This window comes from Centroberyx affinis, unplaced genomic scaffold, assembly GCF_046629955.1.
Source record: "Centroberyx affinis isolate AG114_WGS23_722 - 3 ecotype Tasmania unplaced genomic scaffold, CSIRO-AGI_Caff_v1 ptg001340l_1, whole genome shotgun sequence".
Taxonomy (NCBI): Eukaryota; Metazoa; Chordata; class Actinopteri; order Beryciformes; family Berycidae; genus Centroberyx; species Centroberyx affinis.
The window spans coordinates 580,155-599,761 of NW_027279837.1; the positions used below are offsets into that span (position 1 = coordinate 580,155).

The 19,607-nt window shown below is 41.1% G+C and overlaps 1 protein-coding gene across 1 annotated transcript; it reads left to right on the forward strand.

Annotated features, from left to right (window-relative positions):
• The first annotated feature begins 8,432 nt into the window (after window positions 1–8,432).
• Window positions 8,433–19,371, forward strand: pxdc1b (PX domain containing 1b). Its single transcript, XM_071525835.1, has 5 exons — window positions 8,433–8,999; window positions 14,714–14,805; window positions 14,980–15,097; window positions 15,242–15,353; window positions 15,913–19,371. Exons 1-5 carry the CDS (start codon window positions 8,744–8,746, stop codon window positions 16,034–16,036), a joined length of 702 nt encoding a protein of 233 aa, XP_071381936.1. The 5' UTR covers window positions 8,433–8,743; the 3' UTR covers window positions 16,037–19,371.
• Window positions 19,372–19,607: the final 236 nt, after the last annotated feature.

Consider the following 19,607-nt stretch of genomic DNA (forward strand, 5'->3'; position numbering starts at 1 on the left):
TTCCTGATTTCTTAGGAATTTGTTTTGCATCATAAGGATTATGTTCCACATAACTCATTTAGCCTACACAGAAATCACATGCAATTTTTCCACATTATCTACATAAAACCTGCCCATTCACGGCATGAGATATGATTGCTCCTGTCCATTTACCATGTAGCATAGGATCCTGAGATTAAACATAATTGTTGCCTTAATGTGTTTGTTTGAGCTTCAGCACCAAAATGAGGTAGATGTTTCTTTGCAGTGCTAACAGCTCAGTATCCTTAAATTTACTCATCTTGAAAAAAAATCCCATTCATTGTAAGTGGAGCTGCTTCCGACAGTGTCTTTTATGGTGGCTGTTGGAGGGCCCCTCATGCACCGTGAAGAGAGCACATCCCCCCCTGTGGTGCATGAGGGGCCCTCCAACAACTGCACACAAACACACACACACATACATACCTAACACCACACACACACACACACACACACACACACACACACACACACACACACACACACACACACACACACCTCCTGCCATCCAAAGCTCCTTCCTCCCTCCCTCCCTCCCTCCCTCTCAGAAGGCTTGCAGGATGATTTCACTTATAGACTCTTTAAAATTTCTGACCATATGTACATGAAGTGCATTATTTCACAATGTGTGCAAAAACAAGATGGAGAAGAAAAGATGGAATCATTAGGCTATTTAGCTATGCTGGGCATCTTGTTGTTTTTAACATAAAATAAGTTTTAATTTGCACTGTATTCACAATGAGACGTGCAAGTTACACCTCTGGCGTATGAGTGTGATCTCAGCCCTACTCTATGATGCACTGGTAGTATGAGAAGAAGTTGGCATATTGACCAGAACTGCTATGACTAACGCATACAAAGAACAAATCCATTATCAGATATGTGTATCCCTCTCAGGAAAGAAACCACAATATGCAACTGTTAACTGAAAAGAGTGAAAAATGCCTAATACAGATTCTGAATTAGTGTGTTGCTGCTTCATAAAACTTTTCAAAGATTTTGCTGGCAGATATTAGCTGCCTACCAAAAAGTTATGTGTGAACAGTAGTATCGGTAGCTCAGTGAAATCATAGACATTCAAGGTTGCAAGAGCATTCAAGGGGGTTGTTATTGTCCGCACTTGGCAGTTTTATATGAAGCAGTAAATTGTGTTATTGTTAGGCACCTCTGATTGCTTATTCACAGTGGTGCCGAAAGCAACAGAGCCGTATAGATATAACACTATTAATGCTGACATCCTGGCAGATGGGACGAGTACTTTGGGCAGATGCCTATCCTTCAACTGTTATTACCTTGTGTTTTGTCGACATATTACATGGTGCAGGCTAGAAGTTGTAAAAATTATTTACTTTAATATCCCATTCCAAATTATGATATGACCCTTAGCCACTGCTATAAAATCTCTGCAAAATCTGATGGGAATTTAGTTTTTTGTTGTTGCTGGATGACTAATGTGTCAAACTCAACCCCTCTGTTGTTTCTCCCCTATAACACCAGGTGATGATATCCTGCAGCGATGACAGAGCAAGAGAGAGAGAGAGAGAGAGAGAGAGAGAGAGAGAGAGAGAGAGAGAGAGAGACTAAGGGCTGTAACTTACAGTCTGGGCCTTCTGCTGTATGCGGTGCGTCTCTGATTTATATGGAAAGTGTGCAAGCTGGAGGTCTCACCGCAGATTAAAGTGTCGGACATGGAGACATTAGATATTCCATTAGTGGAGACTTCTGTCCCACTATGCCCACGAAATCACCGACCTATGTGGTGCAGGTTGTGTACTGTATGTTACAGGCTACATGCTGCCGTCCACAGTCTGGGAAACAGACTGCCTGGCTCTGTCTGCGCCATCCAGTTTAGGATTGATTAGGCTGCAGGACCGGTTACTAAAGATGAGCCTGGGTTAGACTGTGGTGTCTAAATTACTATTTCAAATTTCAAAAAATATATAAATTCTAGTTTTAAATTAGTATTCCCAAATTAGTTTGGGAAATTAATGCAAATTTTTACATAATCTTGCTTTAAGTTTTTATTAACTTGGTACAACTAAAGGCAATGAATCAAATGCAAGAGTTTGGACATGGTAGTTTTTCTACTACTCAAGTCTTAATCCTCAAGTCAGCACATTTGCAGTAATTAGCCTATCTTAAAATGATTCTGCTTCTGCCTGGAGGTGACACATACCACTGGAACATAAGCTCCTTCTCTCATGCTTGGTCTTGCAGCAGCAGCCAACACAACCATCAAATTAGCACGTCTTCATTTCACCTGGCTTCGGTGCAGTTTGTGCAGTAAAAGCTGTGATAGTGTTACTGATGGATTTAGAAGAGCAGTATTCACAGAACCATTAAGTCACATTGTTTGATGCCCCAACAGCCACTGATCTGATTTGTGCCTTATGAAGTTGGATGGCCATAGAGAGGAAATAAAGCAGGCAGACATTAGATCTGCCTTGACTCCTGGGGCCTTTACTCTCTGAGCTTCACTGGCGACACAATAAGGATAGGGCCGTAAAACACAAGGTCCAACAGATGCTCAGTGAAGACAACCACAGTCCATTATAGGGCCCGTTAAAAACACTCAAGCATTTTGCTAGCCCACCGTCACCCCGGCCCCTGCACTCTTCATTGGGTTTTGTGTGTCGGTGCGGGCGAGGCCAGAGTTATGGCTCTGGACGACTTCCTCCCGGTGCGGGGCTTAGGTGGAAATGGCCTCAGCCCACAATGCTGCTCATTGAGCTTGGGGAACGCCTGTCCCCATCCACGCAGATGTTCTTTGTTCCCTGACAGATGCACCCATCGTTTTTGTTTTTCTCTCTTTTCTGCTCCCTTCTTGCCAGTTTTGTTTTATGGGCCTCTGATGTTTGGTTTTCTGAGAGAATAGGGGCTGGCATAGGATTTACAAGGGTAAGGAAGCACGTTTGGGCGCACGCCCTTAGCATATGGCCTTGTCGGATGCTGAGATTTATGTTTGCTTCTAGGGAAGAGATGAGAAAGCAGATTTAGATTCTCATGCCCTGTCTGTGTGCTGTGGAGTGTGGGCAACCTGAAGGGAATGACTTTGAAACCGGAGGTCATTTATCTATGGTTATAGCAGGTGATTTAAATGTAGAAATCTGCAGTAATCTTGCACTTTGGGCAGGCTGGGACATCAGTTGGTGCTTCTACCATCGCTTCTACTACCTCATGTCACACACACACACACACACACACACACACACACACACACTGAAGAACGACAAATCCTAGTGGCATTTTAACACTGACAGATCTGGCCAGCATACAGAGACATTTCAAACTGCAATCATCTCGCAACTGAGGAGCACTAGTCTCATAAGTTGGCAGCAAAAATTCAAAAGTATTTAGGTTGCACACATTCAGATTGAAGCTCTGTGCATACAATCCATGTTTGACTGGAGACATCTGTGTCGTCACCATCCCTGTTCCAGCTGCTGGCTCCAGGGTGTGGCAGTTTAAAAGGCTGGCAGTGAGTGACCAATTAGAAAACAGGAGCTGTAGATGTCTTCATTTTCTCCTTTTAACTGCGTAAATACATGGTTCTGGAGTTTTACGGGAGTCATAAACAAGGCCCCACATGTCAGCCACCTCCCAAAGTGAACATTCACCTTAAACTAGAATTCATGTAATTCCTACACAGCAAAATCATGAATGTTAGTTTAACTCTGAGAGTGTAAAAATCAACGCTATGCCAGTGTTTTTAAAAGTCCACACCCATCAGAGTTAATTTATCACTTTTAGATGGTTGTGAATGGTCAACACTTATTAACACTGGACAATTTGCTGTGTATAGTGTTATACAGTTTAGTCGAGATCTGTGAATATATAAAAAAAGTCTTTTTCAAAGCTGGAAACAAGACTGATGTCATCAAAGACACTAAGCTGCTCCATTAGCGATGAGTTAGAGGTTGGTATTCTGGGTGTATGGCACATTCTCCGCCAAACTCAATATGTCCACACAACAATGCCTGCCATTCATTGACAATCAAGGATACAGATGAAATCAGTATGTTTGGATGCACATCTATATTACATTATGAGTCAGGAAACTCAGAGTATTCCATTTGTGAGATACCGCTAACATCATATTCTATTTTCCATAAGATAGATAAACTCTTATGCCAATGATGAGAAACAGGATTACGCCTGTGCCTCTTTGGAGGCACAGTGTGCTCAGGCTTGTCACTGGGTTGACAACATTAATTCCCTAACCCTTAACCCTAACCAAAACCTCATTTTACTTTTAATCTTAACCCTACACCCAAGACCTAGGGCCAGTTGCATAAAGCTAGTTTAAGACTAGTCTAAGCCTTAGACTGGTGTTAGAGTCTCAGGTTGGACTAGACTGTCACTTAAATATTACGACTGACCTATTTTGAGGTAGGAAAGTTAGGCTAATCTTGAGTTAAGAAAGTTTTTGTTATGGCAACAAGTCGGCCTAACTGCCAGAGTAGGAAGTTTAAATACTGAAGCTTTTTCATAAAAGATGGCAAATCTCTGATTTTTGGAAAGAGCCTGAAGAAGAGAGAGAGTCTTTAGAGACAGACACAACCCATTAGAGATCTACAACAATCAAGAAGTACTAACTAACTAATTCTAATACTAATCTTAACCCTAAACACAAGTCTTAATCGTAAATTAGTCCTTTAAAGAAGTGAGGAGTGGCAATAGGTCCTCACTTTGGAAAACTTTACTCATCTTTCTATCCTTGTGAGGACATTTGAGGATACAAACACACACACACACACACACACACACCGCACACACACAAAATTCTCCCTCTATCTGGTGGCAGGACAATCTTTCATCTAACACACCAACCCTGAACCAATGCTCTCGCTCTCATCCAGTTTCCCCGACAAAGGTTTGGCATTGGGTTTGTTGTAATGAGAGACAAATGTGTTTAGAATACTGCATGAGAATTGCTTTAAGGATGAGTGGGCAAAAGACTTTTTTCTTTCCTCTTGAAGTTTTCTTTTTCAAAGGAATTACACCAGAATGAGGTAGTACTGAGGCAGAATGTGCTGACTCTGTAAATGTGGCCAAGCCACAGAATGAAGCCTTGCTCAAAACAGACAGATCCTATTATTACATAGGGGGAGAAGGGGTTTTCTGATAATACTGCGGCACATTCCGTATGTAATACAACCAGTCCATAATAATTCAGACTTAAAGTGAAATGTGCAGCATTACAGAATCTGTACTCTTGGTGTACTCCCATGGTGTCAGTTTTTAAAAATCCGTCAATGTGTCAGTGAAATAGATATGACTTCACTATTGGACATTTCTTCATTGTGGTCTTTCTGTCCCTCTATCATTCTACTGTTTGGGATATGCATTTTTTTATTGTTTCTTTTTTTTTTTTTTTAGCTTTTCAAGATGGTAAACATTTCTCTGAGTCTCTAGAAATAATCTCATTTGTGGAGTTAAAGAACCACAGTTTTTCAGAGCGGAAGTTAGCTGACTAGTGAACTTGAATGGCAAAGAAGGAAGTCTGATCAAGATATAAATAAAAAATGGAAATGGCATGGTCATTTTTGTCATTCATTCATGACCTGGGCATTCATGACCTTGCAAAGTCAGCAGGCGAGCTAACTAGCTAACCTACACAGCTATAGGCTAGTATGGCTAGTTTGAACTTGGAAGGTCAAATGCAGTCTAACATAGATAACTTAGTACAGCTAGATTCCATTTTTAGTAGCTTCATAACTCCTCTCTTAGTCTTTGCCTTTTTCACTTGGCTGCAGTCTTAATGTTACTTCGCCAGAAAACTGTGGTTCTTTGGCTCCGCCCATTGAGGTTTAACTCAACCATTAAGATGATTTCTGCCTCCAGAGCAGCTTTGACTCTGAGAGAAGTTTGTCTAAAACTCCAGTGTGCGGAGGTGTCCTGGTGACTGAGTGGTTTAGGGAACATGCCATGTGACCGCAAGGTCCTGGGTTTGAATCCGGCCCAGGACCTTTGTCACCTATCTTTGTCACCACTTTGTCACTCCCAGCTTCTCCTGTCTCTCTCCACTTTCAACTGTCCAATAAAAAAAAATGCCAAAAAAAACAACAAGCCCTGTCTGCGTCTTGGCGTCTTGCACCACACACATAATTCAACATGCTGGCCTATACACTACTTTATTATTACAGTAAATCCCAGTTATTTTCTACCCACTGTATAATTCCTACTAATATGGTGTTACAGATTGGCTGGTATAGAGTGAACAGCAAAATCTGTAGGAGCTTTAATAAAATTCAGTTCTTGCGCGACACAACAGGAGTGATCCCTTCATTTTGCGTCCATGCGGTGCTCTATACCATTCTTAATGTTTCACTTTAGCATCACATTTTCTGCTCAGGAAGTCTGAAGGGGATTCAAGTACTAAAAAACGACTTAATGTTGCACCCAAGTGAAATATCACTTTAATTTTACAACTACAAAGTTCACATTGAAAGCCCTTTTTTCTCATCTTTTGAAGCTAAGTATTCCCTGTGCGTGTTGCTACAGACATCATCACATGAAGCGTCAGGTTTGTTTTCATAATTCATACACCGTTTTGTGGCAAACCTTCAACACACCATTTACCTCACTCCCATTGCCACTGCAATATACATGAAAAAAAGCTAGTATTATGTGGTTTACATAAAGAAAACTTGTGAATGAAACGATAAAGCAGGAATACATTTGTGTCACATTTACATCAGGGCAATAACATGAAGATGTCAAGCGCAGAATTACATTTTATCTGTGGTTGACAATGTGGAACTTATGGCAAAGTATAGGAATCATTCACTGAGTCCATAGCTTCAGAGCATTTCCTATTTTATAGCAGTTGATATTTCCTATTCAGACAGTTAGTATGACAGCATCACCGTTTACGTCTCCTCCGTGGAAGAGAGAACGGCAACAAGACACTCTGAAACATATAAAACTGCCACATGCTAAAGAGACCTCTTTGGATAGTTTAAATGTGGCAAAATTAAACTTTATATTCACCTGACTGGCCACATTTCCTAGTTCTGTGCCTCCATTTGCCATGGCGAGACTGAAACACTCACCAAGATGCAGCTGAGAGCTCAAAAGGAGGATGTGAGCGCGCAATGGCAGACTTTTGCCGCATAAAATACAGTGTGCACATTAGAGTGGGATTGCGTTCTCTATTCTCAATGGTGCACTTTTCTATTTTTCTACATGGATTTGCTATGTTCATAACCGTTCCTGTTCACAGCCTATAAAATGTGCTGAGCTTCACCAGCGTGTGTCTGCACAGTAAAGATTGTGTTTCACAGCTTGTTTTTACTTGCAATTAACATGCTATTTCCTGGAGTGTATTGTTATGAATAGCGTTTACCAGCAGCACTGCCTGCAGACAGTCCTCTTCAATACAGTAGTTAATTACAGCTGAATCGCCATTACTTGAGCTGGCTATGGTTTCCTGTAAAGCTCTTAAACTGGTCTCAGCCTCTAGAGCACTCAGTGGAACATTATTGTGCCGCTTAATGGGGCAAAGCAGAGAAGATCTACTCCTTTTTTGGTCTGTCTGTCAAGAGATGAATAATAGCTATGTCTTTTTAGTTTGGCTAAATATTGGCTGAGAATTATTGGTATTTTGCGAACACAAGAGTGAGGCCACAAGTAAAGGTACAGAAGCCCAGAATCCCATATAATGTTAATCATCCTCAACTGGCAAAAGACCTGATAATTTGAGCTGTTGGACTCCATGACATTACATTTCAGCGGTCTCTTTTCTGAACCCATGGTTATTTTTTCCTGTGCTTCTCTCCAAGTGCATTCCATCTTTTTATTTATTTATTTTTTTGGAAGATTGAAGAGTCAAAGTTGTGTGTGTCTACTGGTTTAAAGGATGACTCGTATACTCCATGGCATCAAATCCAGAATCCAGGGTCACTGCCTATTTGAAAACAGTTGCATTTGTAAAACCTCTGAGGAAAACAGGAGAGAGAGGGAGAGAGAGGGAGAGAGAGAGAGAGAGCCTACATTTCTCTTACTTTTTTCCACAATAAATAAATCTCATTTGTCTCTCTGTGGCCCTTTGCATTCTTTGCATAATAATACCCTTACTGTTGTCCAGGAGGGAGGAAGGAAGGAGGCAGGAATGAGGGAGGGAGGGACGGAGGGAGGAAGGAAGGAGGGGAAGAAACTGTTGAAAGAGAGGCAACTGCATTCTATCAGTGTGAAGTGAAATGCTGTGGAGTTAGGAAACTATCAGCAGACTATTTGCAGACAGAGACCATAGGGAGCAGCAGCCTAACATTTTAGTCTCATTTGAGATTTAAACATTCTTGGAATGTCTCACCGTGGATGACGGAGATCTCAAGAAAATCTTATAATCAATAGCCATTTTTTGACCGATAAAGCAAAGAAAATATATTATATTTTTTTGGGGGGGTGGCGTTATCTTTGACTCATAACGACAGAGTTGTATAATGTTTTCTTGTCAAATCATGCCACGTTTGAGATTACGCCTGTGATGGGCTGAGCAAACGAAACGAACATCCTCCTCCTGATGACACACACATTGCATTGCTGCTAAACCGCTGAGAGAGGACTGACCAAAAAAAAAAAAAAAAGTTGTCGAAGTTGTCTTTTCATGCGGAACCCAATGATTTCTGTGGAGCGGGATCAGATTTAGTTTGTAGCCCTCCAGTGCTGCTGTCCCCCCGGCCCGTCCCGTCCCGCCCCAGCATGCTGGACTGACGACCGAGGAATGGCATCGGCTGTGTTTGAAGGGACGTCGCTGGTCAACATGTTTGTCAAGGACTGCTGGGTGAACGGGATCCGGAGACTCATCATCAGCCAGCGCGGAGAGGAAGAGGAGTTTTTCGAGATCAGGACTGAATGGTCCGACAGGAACATTTTATACTTGCACCGGAGTTATTCGGATTTGGGGAGGTTGTTTAAAAGACTGGCTGAATCCTTTCCTGAGGACAGAAGGGAGCTCTCCAAGTCTCCACTGATAGAAGGTTGGTATAGGTGGGAAAATGACAGGAGCTGACAGTGGCAGCAACTTATGCCAATGCAGTAATACAGTAATAAAGTATCAGGAATGCTGCTATAACCAGGGGTGTGTTGGTGAGTTTTCCCACCTTTTCAGGCTAAAATATATCTTTATGGGGTTAAATCATAGTTATGGATCATAGTCAGGGGCGTAGCTGGGCCCTATGCACAGGAGGTGACCCTGGACCCCCTCCAAAATTGTTGTTTTGGGGTTCGGGCACTATCCTCATTACCATACTTTCACCAGCACTCCCTTGTTCAAAATCTGTCTAGGGAGCACAATTTTGTTTTAGTCCACACAGGAAAAAACCTAGCCAAGTTTGAATTCCTGCTCGTTCCAGTTTGTCTCACATAATAGGCGACAACAGTTGCTGTATCGTAGTTTTGAGAAAGTTTTGTTTGTTTGCAGTTTTTTGGATTTCAACCAAACCCTGTTTCAAAACCAGAGCAATGTGAAATACAAGTAGCTATAAAACATTTATAAATATTCACTAGAAGGCATTTAAGTCTAGATAATTTAGGGGTCCTGTCTCAGCTTGGGGCGCTGGGTCAGTACCCCTATTCCCCCAACGACTAACTAGTCTCAAGCTGATGTAACTTATATGAAGACAGGATATTAAGGAAAAAAATAATGCTTTTCTGAAAATACAATCCATCTTTATGTATATTGATAGTTCTTTGGCTTATGGTGATCACTGAGTGGGGTTCATAGTTAACCCAACTTTTTATTTACCACTACATCACTGATTTATTCTAATATCACTGTAACTTTCAGAATTGCATGACTGGCCTTTCTTGCAGCACATCCGCAACAGAGATAATTACAATCTGCATAATGGGTGAATGAAGGGGATTTGGCTTTATTTGGCTTCATGACCTAGATTTATATCCTCTTGTTTAGACAGTTTAATAATTAACAAAGTCCACTGTAGGATGTCACATTACCTGACCTATCGCATAGCTGTCCTTTGGACCACAGGACCAACACGCTGTTTGTCTTTGTTGTCAGTATTTCTATTAGTCCCAAAGAGCTGTAGTATCTCTAAAGTCTGCTTTCACCTATATCTTGTTTAAAGGTTTGATTCAGCATTTCAGTCCCCGGTCCTTCTGTGATGTGTTTTCCCCAGAAAAACATCTGTGTCTCTCTTTCAAAGGATTTTGCCTTTTTCAAATATTAGGTTACAATGGCTGTTTTTTTTTTTCAAGCATTTTATTCTGAGCAAATGACCCATGCATGATCATAAATCACCCATGAAAAAAAGCTTTATTTTGTTGACAATTAGTACTTCAGAGGCTTTTCCACCCTGACAAGAATATACTGTAATTCTGCGGAAAATACAGAATGCTTGTCAGTTTTTGGCATAAAAATGGTCAAGTTTAAAGGCATTGAATATCGGCACAAAATATCGGCAACCAGCGGCTTTGATACAAAACTACTGTATTGGTATTGTTTCCGGCCTTCAAAAACTTATTTTGGCCGAACCCTATGTCACAGTGCCTGAAAACATGTATCACAAGAATAAGGTTATGACAAAACATCACAATAAACCTCTATAAGCCTCAGTGATTTGTCACAGTGACAGAGGATAGTGCTACTTTGCTCTGAAAGGGACTTCATAAATCACCCATGAAAAAATAGCTTTATTTTGTTGGCTATTAATGCCGTTACATTCCCAAAAGGTCACAGTCATTAGGGAAAGGGTGCTATCACCTCTTCTGCTCTGTCTAAAGTTCCATCTGGTTCATTTCTACAGCGATGAGGGCTTTTTAGAGGACAATGTTTTGCCACCAGTGGCCCAAACCTGTGGCCCGAGGGGTTTGGATCTCTGACACTGTGGTGGCCTGGCATTGACAGTGGCATTGCCGATGGGTTTGGCAGAACTCCCAGCTTGTGCTGTGTGTATGATCGTCCCGCACACTCTCTTGGGCACTTCTCTTTTGTCTGTGCCCACTGAGCCTATAAGAATGTTTTGGAAACATCCCTTTAGTGGCGACTGGAAGGCTTCGCTTCCCTTCCGCGCACTGAAATAGCTGTCAGAGTTGTTGACGTTGTGCTCCTTTGCCGCTGCCAGTGCAGTGTGCAGTGCATTTTGGGAAGAGACATGTCGGATCTCATGACTCACTTTGCACTTCTTTTTTTTTCATGTCTGTCATCCTTCATATCCTGATTGCAACTGAGAGATAAAGGAAGCTGTGAGACCAGCATTGATGTAGACAGTGTTACTTTAGAAATGATTCATGTGGGTTTGATAATGCCATCGATGGATAGCAAGCCACAGGTTAATCCCATTCCTCTGATGTGCTTTCTTTTATTCCCACCTCTGTTCAATATTTCATTTACATCCCTTCTAATTGCCACTCAGATTGAAAGTCCTGGTAAAAAAGAGCAGCTCTGGCCTTCCTCAGTCCACTTTGCTCCAGTTTCTGGCTCTGCTCATGTTTTCCTGTTTCTGTGCTGTACCTAGGCAACAAGGAAGGCGTGCAGAGCTTTCAGACTGATGTCATGATGAGAGAGAGGGTGACTGGGATAGGAGTGGACCTCCCATATTAAGGCCCTGTCGTCTGTGTGTGTGTGTGTGTGTGTGTGTGTGTGTGTGAAGCCCTCATAACACCGCACACGTGACCCTAGACCGGACGCAGACGGGAAGCGATTGCTCAGATTCCATGTTAGCCAGATTCCTCGTAGGAATCTCGACACAGACTGTTACAAGCACACAGGGAGTCAGACAAGCAGATGGGTTTAATGGCAAAGCCTGGCCTTCTGTGGAGTTTAATGCTATCTGGAGCCTCTCTGCCTGTTGACTGAGGGCACCAGACAGAGTGTGTTGATGAAACTGAGGAGAGTTAGCGGTGAGACGATAACACAGTGTTGTGCTGCTGACGTGCTTATCTGATCTGCTGCAGAAGGTAGCTGTGAAATAGCTGCTGATTACCACGTCTGATGACTGTTTAGATAACGTGTTGGAGGATGACTTGGACACAGTCTAGTTCCTGTTGTATACTTATTTCTGCTCTGTTATTTTAGCTAATAGCTGATGTTGCTTCTTTATTCTATGTTGTCAACATGACCTGTCGTTTGAAAAAATAACAGATGGGTAACTTAAGTGTGCAATTATTTCAAGGAATTATGAAGTGGGCACCCACCTTAAACACCATATTGTTACTATCTAATTAGCGTTATAGTTGGTGCATTTGGTCATCTTGTTGCAAAAGATAAATACTTAACCTTTGCTTTAGCAGATGTGCCAATTTGTGTGTAGAAGTGTGTGGAGACTGCCAACAAGCTCCCAAAGCAAGTTACCTGCTAAAGCAGTTGCAGGCAATCCTATCTGAGCACAAGGGAAGAGGTGGTGATAGAGGATAATTTGACCACCCGGGGGTTATATGAATAATCTCACTCAGGCAGGAGACAGAGCATGTTGGCATAATTACTCACTGCATGAGGACCAGTGTGGCCAGGATGTCCATGCAGGAAATGGACTCTTTCACAGGAAATTTGAGGAAATACACTTAGGGAGCCTCGTAGGAAAATATACCCTTTTATGACATTTTTTCAGAGAACAATCATCTCTATAATTTTAACATCCAAATATAGAAAATAAGAGAAGGAAACACACTCTGAATATCTGGTTGCTTTTTGTTTCTAAAGCCTCTCTGTGGCAGAGCTGCTTGTATAGGAATCCTGAACAGTGGACAGACTTCACTAATCTGTTTACAGGGGCAACAACTAGCTGGACGGGGTGGGGGTGGGTTCAGTCTCTGAAGATGAGTTATCTTCATGGCTTTGTTTCCGTTTGAGATGTTAACTGCCGTGTGTGACACTGACTTGCAGCTCCTCAAGGCTCTATCCTTCCTACCGAGTCTCTTAATTGATCATGAGACCTCCATAACATTAGGGTTAGAACAGTATATCAGTTTGCTGATATATTGGGCCAATATTGGCCTTTTATTGAATATCAAATTGACCAGTCATGTTGTCCGCCGCCGATATGATAGAGCTTCCTCCCTGATCACAGCTACAGTCTGTAAAACCTGACAATTTTATTTTCTGTCCACATTATGTTTATTCATTTAATTGATCAACGATATTTTTGTAAATTGATTCTTCATTTAAAGTAATGTATCCTAGAGTTTCCCCCCATCATTCAATAGGTGGGGTGGGTCATCCTGATTTAAAGAGCTGCTGCTAACCCTAAAATAATTTCCTTAGTCTGGGTTTCAGTGGAGAGTTTTAGGGTCCCATGGTCTAAATGCTGTTTCTGAGGCTTTTCCACCCTGACAAGAATGTACTTCTGGGGAAAATACAGAATGCTTGTCAGTTTTTGGTATAAAAATGGTCAAGTTTAAAGATATTGAATATTGGCACAAAATATCGGCAACCGGCAGCTTTGATATAAAAATATTGCCATTGTTACTGGCCTTCAAAAACTCATTTTGGTCTAACGCTGCCTGAAAACATGTATCACAAGTGTAAGGTTATGACAGAACATCACAATAAACCTCTATAAGCCTCAATGATTTGTCACAGTGACAGAGGATAGTGCCACTTTGCTCTGAGAGGGACTTCATATCTCCCACACAGAAGAACATGATCCTGAGGCAGTATGAGGTGCGGCCTGGGTGGGAGTCTCACTGTGTTCCTAGTGATGATTTAATTGCCCAATCACTCTTCACAACCCTGTGGGAATGATGTCATCACTGTGGGCCATTATAAATGGATGAGACTGACTTTGCATAGCATTGCTTGCTTCAGGGCCCTCTTACACAGTGCTTCAATGTAATAGCAGCTGCTGCGTGACTACCTTAGTCCGCTCCACTTGCATCAGAAAAAACCTCATCAGTGTGGTTTTGCAGTCTTCATCATCCTCCTCCTCACCACATCCCTTTGTCAGCATGACACTAAATGATGCTTTGCTGACTACTAGGTCACATGGGCAGCCCTGCATTGTTAAATGTGCTGTTTTTACACTCCCACTAACTCTTAAACTGCATTCCCAGTTTTATCTGGGCTTTACTGGTTATCACAAATATTGTTCTGTGGTTTTCCTTTCTACAGCTGTTATTACTTTACTCTGTTATTACCGCTATTATTGAAACTTTTGCAATTACACTGGTAATGTTAGCGATTCAGTTTATACTGTGCACTTGTGTGCTTGTTCTTAAGACAATGATAAGTAGTCTATTTTAATCTTCCTGCTACTTGGGGCATATCAGGAGGCATTGTTAATAAAAAGGTTATTGCATTCAACTGCCTGCCACCTTTTCACTTGCATTTGCAGCAACCTTTTTCGAGAGCAGGGATTAATTCAACCATGTCTAGCTTTTTGTGTCCTGGCCTATGGATAGATAACACTTTGGTGATTGCAAAGGTCATAGCAGCTGCTCTTTGTTATGGTCCATGCACAAATATAGTTACACTTGTTTTCTGCTTGTGAGAAACTTTCTTTGCACGGCTGACTGTAAAGTTCACTGTTATATTTTAGATTTGGGTATTCTATCTGCTATTCATTCCTATTTACTAGGATAATTATTTACATGCAAACATGATTTTTTTTAAGGCCCAGTCCTAAATCCATTGGAGACATGCTTTTCATTTTGAAATTGATTGATATTTTGAAAAAGTATTTCTGATATCCATCATAGTGGAGCTGGTGCTTTAAGGTGTTCATCTTTGTTTCAGGGCTGGTAAAAATCAAACAGGCAAATGACATTGAGATGAAGCTGAATGAAGTGGAGAGGCTACTGAAGAATGCCATCAACATGCCTGTTAAGGTTGGTCTTTAAAACAAACAATATCTTATATCAACATGTTATCAACATGTTCACTGCATTGAAAAACCTCTTGCCCAAGAGGATTTCTCTTTGTTTGACTGATATATGTTGGGCTTCTTGTGTGGGAAACTCATGGCTGTGTGGACTAAATTACTCAAAAACCTCACTCCACAGTATTCCAGGTCAGAGGTGATGTTAACTTTCTTTGAGCGGTCACCGCTGGACCAGGTGCTAAGGAATGACAAAGTCCACAGAATCCAGCCTTGCTTTCAGAGTCCAATCAAGATATCAGGTAGGTCTATAATACTCTTGTGAAACAGAAAAAATGGATCCACCCAGTAATCAATATTGAAGTTCTACAGTCACCTCCCTTGTATTGTATTGACCTCCCTTGTGTTACTGTGATTTACCTGATGTTACACTCTGTATCTTTTAGAAATCATGCGGTCAAATGGTTTCTGTCTGGCCAATACAGAGACCATTGTATTTGATGAGAATCTTCCCCAGGAAAAAGAGAGACCTTCATCCACTGACTCTGGGGAACACACGTGAGTATCAGGACGACACATTCAATCTTATTTTTAACCTGCTGGCTATTATAACTCGCCCCACTATTTCCATGTCTAGCCATTATCAAATTGACCTTTTGATATGCATTTTTTTCCACAAATGTAAGGGTCTCTCTCTGTTAGCCCTTGAATGTGAGTGCTTTAGTGTGTGAGAAATTCCTTGAATGTGAACCAACCCCAGGACCCTCCACTCCCACATGCACCGCAGGAAGTGTGTCTGTGCACCTCTTCCTTCCCTGGGTGTGTGTAGGAGGCAAAAGAGGAACAAACTGCTCTTGGTATTTTACACAAAACAAGGCTTTCCAGCACTCTTAAATGGAAGAAATTCTACACTATACCACGTTGTATGGAAGGTTCCTGATGAAATGTTCTTACCCTCTATTAACAAATAATGAAATAACAGAGGTTGAATTAGACATTAGTCCAATTAACACAGGGTATTGTATTCAAATCAAATGCAGTAAACTTTTGATAACTTGGTTAGACCGCACAGATCCATCCTGTCCATTGAGTAACATGTCTTTCATTCCTCTGCCAGGTATGAGGATGGAACAGAGTTCTTGCCAATGGAACCAGACTTGTGTGATGAGGACACAGAAGCGTATGTCACCAACCTGTCCTACTACCATCTGGTCCCATTTGAAACTGACATTCTGGAGTGAGGAACGTAGCAGGATACATGCTGGTGAATGGACATTTCATGCTGTCGTTGACGAACACACGCCATCAAATGGAACCTAGCTATGCAATGCTGCGTCGAGTCGTGAAGGGATCGTGCCGCACATAGCTGCTCCAGTGTAATGGTGCTGCTGCTTATTCAAGCTTTTCTCTCAGCCCGTTTTGGATTTGGGTGGATGTGCAGTAGCTACACCAAAAGACTCTGACAGAAATTTGCAACAACAGTGGTTTCCTTTGTCTCTTGCCACTTTACGTATGTGATGTCACCAGTGTGCCTCATCCTTAGCCTTACTTCAGTGTCTCAAGTCCAAACAATATGGGATTGTCTTGAGACTGACTATAGAGGGCTTTCAGGTGACGTAACACACCCGCTGGCGGCCATAATGGAGGTCCTCAGTTGTTGGGCAATAGCAGCTGAGCACAGCTGGTTGCGTTTCTCAGAAGAATTGCTGCTTTTGACAGGGAAGTGATCATTTCCCCACTTATAGATCTGATCAATTTTGGGTTTCATGTCAGCTTGTTAGCTAGCAGCTACCCATCACTGTCTTAACACATCTGATTTTCACACTAGCTAACGTATCTAGTAGAAGCAAATGTTAGCGTTACTAGTGGCCAGTAGTCACATGTTACATAAACATTAACATTGTTTGCATTGCTTAATTAGCTTGCTGGCTAGTTAGCTAGCTAACAAAGCCAAAACCAACTGTTTGTTTAGGTTAATTGAGCTGAATCTTCTCAAGCTACAACTCAGAGTGTTTTGGACTAGAGACTAGAACCAGAGAGGCAAAGGTTAAAGACAAGAGTTTCCTGTGTCACAGCAAAATAAATTTGGAAACAATCTACCTTAATAGAGCATTCACTTTTACTGAATTGATCTATACCCACAGCACAATCATCTTTTTCAGGAATCTGTCTTTTTATAGCCAGGTTGTTATATATTTAGCAGTTATTTGCGCACAGCCAATTCTCCACTGGACCTCCATGATGGCACCAGATGTGGTTGCTAGGAGATTTGTGACGCAGCTGCAAAGCCTCTATTGTCCCTAAAGAGTCCACACAGTGTTACCACTCTGATGTTTTTTCCTGTGGGAATGCAGTGTCATGAAGCTTTGTGTATGATCATGGTTTATGGTGCAGTTTTAACCAGCATGTAGGAATGTTTGTGTCTGTTATACCAGCCTTAAACTTAAAGGATAATTCCTGTTTTGTTGCTGTGATATTGAGTTATTTCTTTGATCTGAGAGTATTCTAAGATCCAGGTCAAACTGGAATGCATGGTTTGAGTCTCTAATGGAAGTCACTGGAGCAACTGCAACCTGCTTCACATTTTGTCCAAAATCATCCTCATTTAGGATAAAACAAATTGTTGTTAATTTAAGATGATGGGGAGTTGACCTAGAATTAAAAAGCTTTTACACTTATGGACTCCCATTTGTTTAGCATCAGCAGTAGATTCATTTTTGATGGTCATATGATAATAACCAGTGAACCAAACCATGTATTTATGTTTCACTTAACTCTTGGACTACTGTCAAATTAAAGAATATCCACATTGAAAAAGAAATGTCCTTTAAGAGTGATTATTATGTTATGAGAGATTATTTTTCCAAAGTGAGGACTTGATGCTGCCTATTTGGGATTTGATGAGGATGTTTTTTGGGGCTTTTTTCTGGATAATAAGTTAGAATGTAAATGTGTTAGACATTAATGTAGCTTGTTTTATTTTTATTTCTTTTAAACAAATAACTTGATGAATGAATTAGAGTCAGAGCCTATTAATGTGTTGGCATTATGGGAATAACTGAATCATCTCAGTTCTGCTGTCGCCATCTGATGAATGATGAAATGGAGAAAAGAAAGCTCTGTTTCTCTGGTCAGTCGAGGCCATATCTGACCCATTATGGAGTAAGGCGACATGTGAGTGGGTTCACTCAGACAGCTGACTGCAGTCTTAGTGAGTGTGGGAGTCTACTGCTTGGCCTGCAGTGGGGGAACAAGTCCTTTCTTTATCTAAAGAAAACAAATAACCATGCTGTGCTAAAAACTTTCTGTAGGGAAACTGTCTGAAATAAGCAAACACTTTGTTTAATATGGACTTTTGCAATTGGACAAAATTGTGGACCGCCTTTTGCCTTTGTAGCATCATTTAAGAAACCATGGAACTCAGTGGAGCATCGCCTGTGTTTTGAAAATGAAAGATAGAAAATACATATTTGTGTTACTGTAAGGACGTCCAACTGGATTCCTGTTTTCTGTCAGTTTCGCCAATGCAGAAGTCAATGTGACCTTTGTTTCTGAAGCTAACAGCCCCTGTCCAGTTTTCTGCCCTTCTAAACACAAAGGCACTCAACTCTCACAAACTTGGCACATGAGGCTTTACCAGGACGGCCCTCCGCATGAGTCTATTTAGTAACACAGTCATGCTCACCATTCACCCCGTGAGAAAGTACAGCTCTTTCTCAGGGTGCAAAACCACCCCACTCTTTTTGTGTTGTTTTCTTCTCTATTTTCTCCAAGTTCTCCGAGTTAGAAAGCTTAAATTGGAGGGAAGGACACATGATATGGATATTCTTTGGACATGATGTTTACTATTGAAAATGGCATTGAATGCTTTCTGGTAGAAAGTAGGACACAGTATGTTTGCATTGATTAATGTGATTGAATTGAACTTACTCCATTCTAAGAAGAGACTGGAATTTATTATTTGAGTTTATTTCTAATTTTGATACCAAGGTCATTTTTTTCTGCATGGAACTGCTTGATGTTTGTGAAATCTCATCATATGAGTTTGAATTTAATGGTCAAGGATCTATTGAGAACCTCTCTGTAGCTTATAATAGACACTTTGCAGGCTCAGGCTGATTATAAATATTCTGCCACAGTTTCCATGAAGTTATGACTAAATGGTACTCAATTCTGTAGGGGAGTGGCTAACTAAGTGCTGGTAGTCCAGTATTGGTTACTTTTTTTAAACATATCAGTTTGCTCATCATGCCATGGGTGTAATGATTCAGTAGAGGACGAAATGATAATATTTTAAATATAGTATTACAAAAATATTGTATTTATTTTTCAAGCTGCAGTCTCACAGTGTAAAGCTAACCATGCTCTGCCTTGTACTCTCATGTTTATATGCTTATGGCCAGAGTGAGGTGAGTGGGTGTGTTCAGGTGTGTCAAAAGGGTTGAATGAACATAATCTTCATTATAAACCTTGTAAATGAAGCAGTATTATGTTTGACAAAAGATATCCAGACAGTATTAGATAAGAGTTATTCTCAATGCTTCTCAAAACAAATAAATATGTTTTCAATAAAAAAAACCCCAATAATGTTCGTCTGACACAATTTTATGGGAACAATGATGAGAAATACACTTTAAGTCGGAGAATAATAGGTCAACAGGCCTACTACAGTGAAGGTTTTGGCTTGCTGCCCGTCCTTATTATCTTAGAGCGCCCCCTTGCGGCGAGTATCGATAGGCCTATCAATATCTATTCAACCTAGTAGACCTAATTTAAATAAATATAGTATAAAGAGTAATAAATGAACATTAT